The sequence below is a fragment of the Epinephelus moara genome, chromosome 22 (assembly GCF_006386435.1).
Source record: "Epinephelus moara isolate mb chromosome 22, YSFRI_EMoa_1.0, whole genome shotgun sequence".
Lineage (NCBI taxonomy): Eukaryota > Metazoa > Chordata > Actinopteri > Perciformes > Serranidae > Epinephelus > Epinephelus moara.
This window is the reverse complement of record NC_065527.1, coordinates 31,974,564-31,977,396: the sequence shown is the minus strand read 5'-3', so window position 1 is coordinate 31,977,396 and position 2,833 is coordinate 31,974,564. Positions and strand designations below refer to the sequence as shown.

General features: G+C 40.9%; 1 protein-coding gene across 1 annotated transcript in view; it reads left to right on the top strand.

Annotated features, from left to right (window-relative positions):
• Positions 1 to 2,833, top strand: part of tmem65 (transmembrane protein 65) — an 86,951-nt gene that overhangs the window by 69,091 nt on the left and 15,027 nt on the right. The window contains exons 5-6 of the mRNA XM_050035351.1: positions 687 to 729; positions 1,296 to 1,401. Coding sequence (XP_049891308.1) covers positions 687 to 729; positions 1,296 to 1,401 — 149 coding nt within the window. The remainder of the gene's footprint in view (positions 1 to 686; positions 730 to 1,295; positions 1,402 to 2,833) is intronic.

The following is a 2,833-nucleotide window of genomic DNA, read 5'->3' as shown; positions in this document are numbered from 1 at the left end:
ATGGATGCCCGTTCAATTACGTTTTAACAGGTCTGACGCTACGGCTGTATCTAGGCTAACGGCTAACATGCTAACTATTATTTCTATGTCACTAGTGACTTGAAACAAATTTAGGACGATAGGAGACAGGTTGAAATAAACCGAAATTTCCCTTTAAAGGGTTTCCATAGTTATGATATAACTACTGGGTGGGGAGATAATCTCGATATGATAGAGAACATTCAGTTACTTTGTAACCTTGGTTCTTTCAGTGAGGAGATTATCTCCCCCAGGCTCAAGGCTGATTGGTTCCCGTTCCAATCAATGTTAATCAGTGGGTGCATGCACAAGGTGGGGCTTTCATAGCCTGGCGCATGCCGGCCACGTAAAGTGGTGGGTCTTAAAGATTATTAATTTTCCAAGTCAATGACTCCAGATGGGGATAATTCCCATAGTTATGATATAAGTACTGGTTGGGGAGATAATCTCCTCACTCAGAGAACCAAGGTTACCAAGTAACAGAACGTTTAAAAAACACATTATTTCACATTTTACCCCCAAATATGTCAGTTTACCTCCTTGAATTTCAAACTAGTCCCTTAAAAACTCTTAAATAGATGCCAGAAATATTATTTCTCTGTCTTTATATGTGAGTTTCATCAGAGAACAGCAGAAATTAAAGTGATTGTTTCTCTGTGTTTTTACAGCTGCAGCGCTGGGGAACCTAGTTTCAGATTTGGCAGGTCTTGGGTAAGCTGATTCATAAAAGTGTCTTTATTTTACGGTAGATGTGTAAAGTCTATTGAAAAAGGTTCAAGGTACAGCTGGTGTTTCCTGCATTTTAAAATTAAAATAAATAAATCAATGAACTGAGATTTCTTTGTCTTGTTGCTTGGTGGTGTGTGATTTTTTTTTTTCTTGCAGTTTGAAATTTGAATTATTTCAATGCATTTACCTTGTTTTTTTTTTTTACCTTCCAAGGTAAATACTTGTAGGTCATTTTGGTGTGTTTTTGTGTGCTTTGTCCTCTTTTATCTTTGGGAGAACCAGTTCGTTAAACACTTTCAGCCTGATGAGATTTTTTAAATGACCATTTTTTTGATTAGGAAGGTTAGATAAAGCAAACATATGTTAATACAGACACATGTTTGCTTTATTTTTAGATGTGAGAACCAGTTTAAAAGAACCTGCTGTTTACAGCTTATAATTATGGAATAGGATTTGGATGTCATTAGATTAAGATATAGGATGGTAAATGTTTGTTGTCAATAAATGTCCACATGATCATAATTAACCAAATGTGTGTGTTTGTGTAGTCTTGCAGGTTATGTGGAGGCTCTGGCTTCCAAACTGGGGATGCAGGGTCCAGATCTGACGCCCAAACAGGTGGACATGTGGCAGACCAGGCTCAGCTCTCACATGGTGAGATTTAAATTTAGCACAAAAAGTAAGGAAATTTGTGTTTGGTAGATTATTTCTTTGTTGTAACAATGCTTCTTGGCAATAAACCTTATACCATTGGAAAGCCTGTTTATTTCCCTTTTAAATGGTGCCACATTTGTAAGGAACATGCATTTGTGGGATGAGCAGCAGAGCTGAGTATGTGGGTTGCGCCCATGAAAAATCTGCCAAATTTTCTCTGCCAATGCCAAACAGCTTTTTTTTTTTTTCTTTTTTTTTTTTTGCTGTTGACTCTTGTTTGGTGTTGTTTGGTGGATTGGATGATTGAAGTCTGAAGAAACAAGACATATTGGTAATTTAATAAATTATTCATTTAACAAACAGGAGCCTTAATAGCATGTGAAAGAACCATACACAGCCACAACAGCCTGGCACCTCCTCCTCATGCTGGTCACCAGCCTGGTCACACACTGCGGTGGGATGGCATCCCATTCTTCAACCAGCATTTGTCGCAAATCAGCCAACGTGGTTGTGTTGGTCACTCTGCCACGAACACAACGCCCAAGCTGATCCCACAAGTGTTCAATGGGGTTGAGGTCAGGACTGCTGGCAGGCCATTCCATCCTCTCCACTCCCAAATTCTGGAGTAGTCTCTGATAAACCCCGCTCTGTGGGGGCGAGTGTTGTCATCTTGGAGGATAGAGTGCGGTCCTAGACTGTGGAAATATGGGATGACCACTGGTTGCAGAATTTCATCTCAGTATCTCTCTGCATTGAGATTGCCTCCAACGATGACAAGCCTCGTTTTTCCAGTGAGGGAGATGCCGCCCCACACCATCACACTGCCTCCACCAAAATATGTTACTCTATCGGTGCAGCAATCAGCAAAGCGCTCTCCGCGTCTTCTCCATACTTTGACCCCACGATCCAACTGCTGTAGGCAGAATCTGGACTCATTGCTGAACCTAACGTTCCTCCACATGTGCAGGTTCCAGTGCACATTCAATTCAATTCAATTTTATTTATAAAGCCCAATATCACAAATCACAATTTGCCTCACAGGGCTTTACAGCATACGACATCCCTCTGTCCTCTGACCCTCGCAGCGGATAAGGAAAAACTCCCCCCAAAAAACCCTTTAACGGGGAAAAAAAACGGTAGAAACCTCAGGAAGAGCAACTGAGGAGGGATCCCTCTTCCAGGACGGACAGACGTGCAATAGATGTCGTACAGAACAGATCAGCATAATAAATTAACAGTAATCCGCATGACACANCAGGAAGAGCAACTGAGGAGGGATCCCTCTTCCAGGACGGACAGACGTGCAATAGATGTCGTACAGAACAGATCAGCATAATAAATTAACAGTAATCCGCATGACACAATGAGAGAGAGAGAGAGAGAGAGGTAATAACAGTAGCTTACAACAACATTATTGAAAGTAATAATATTA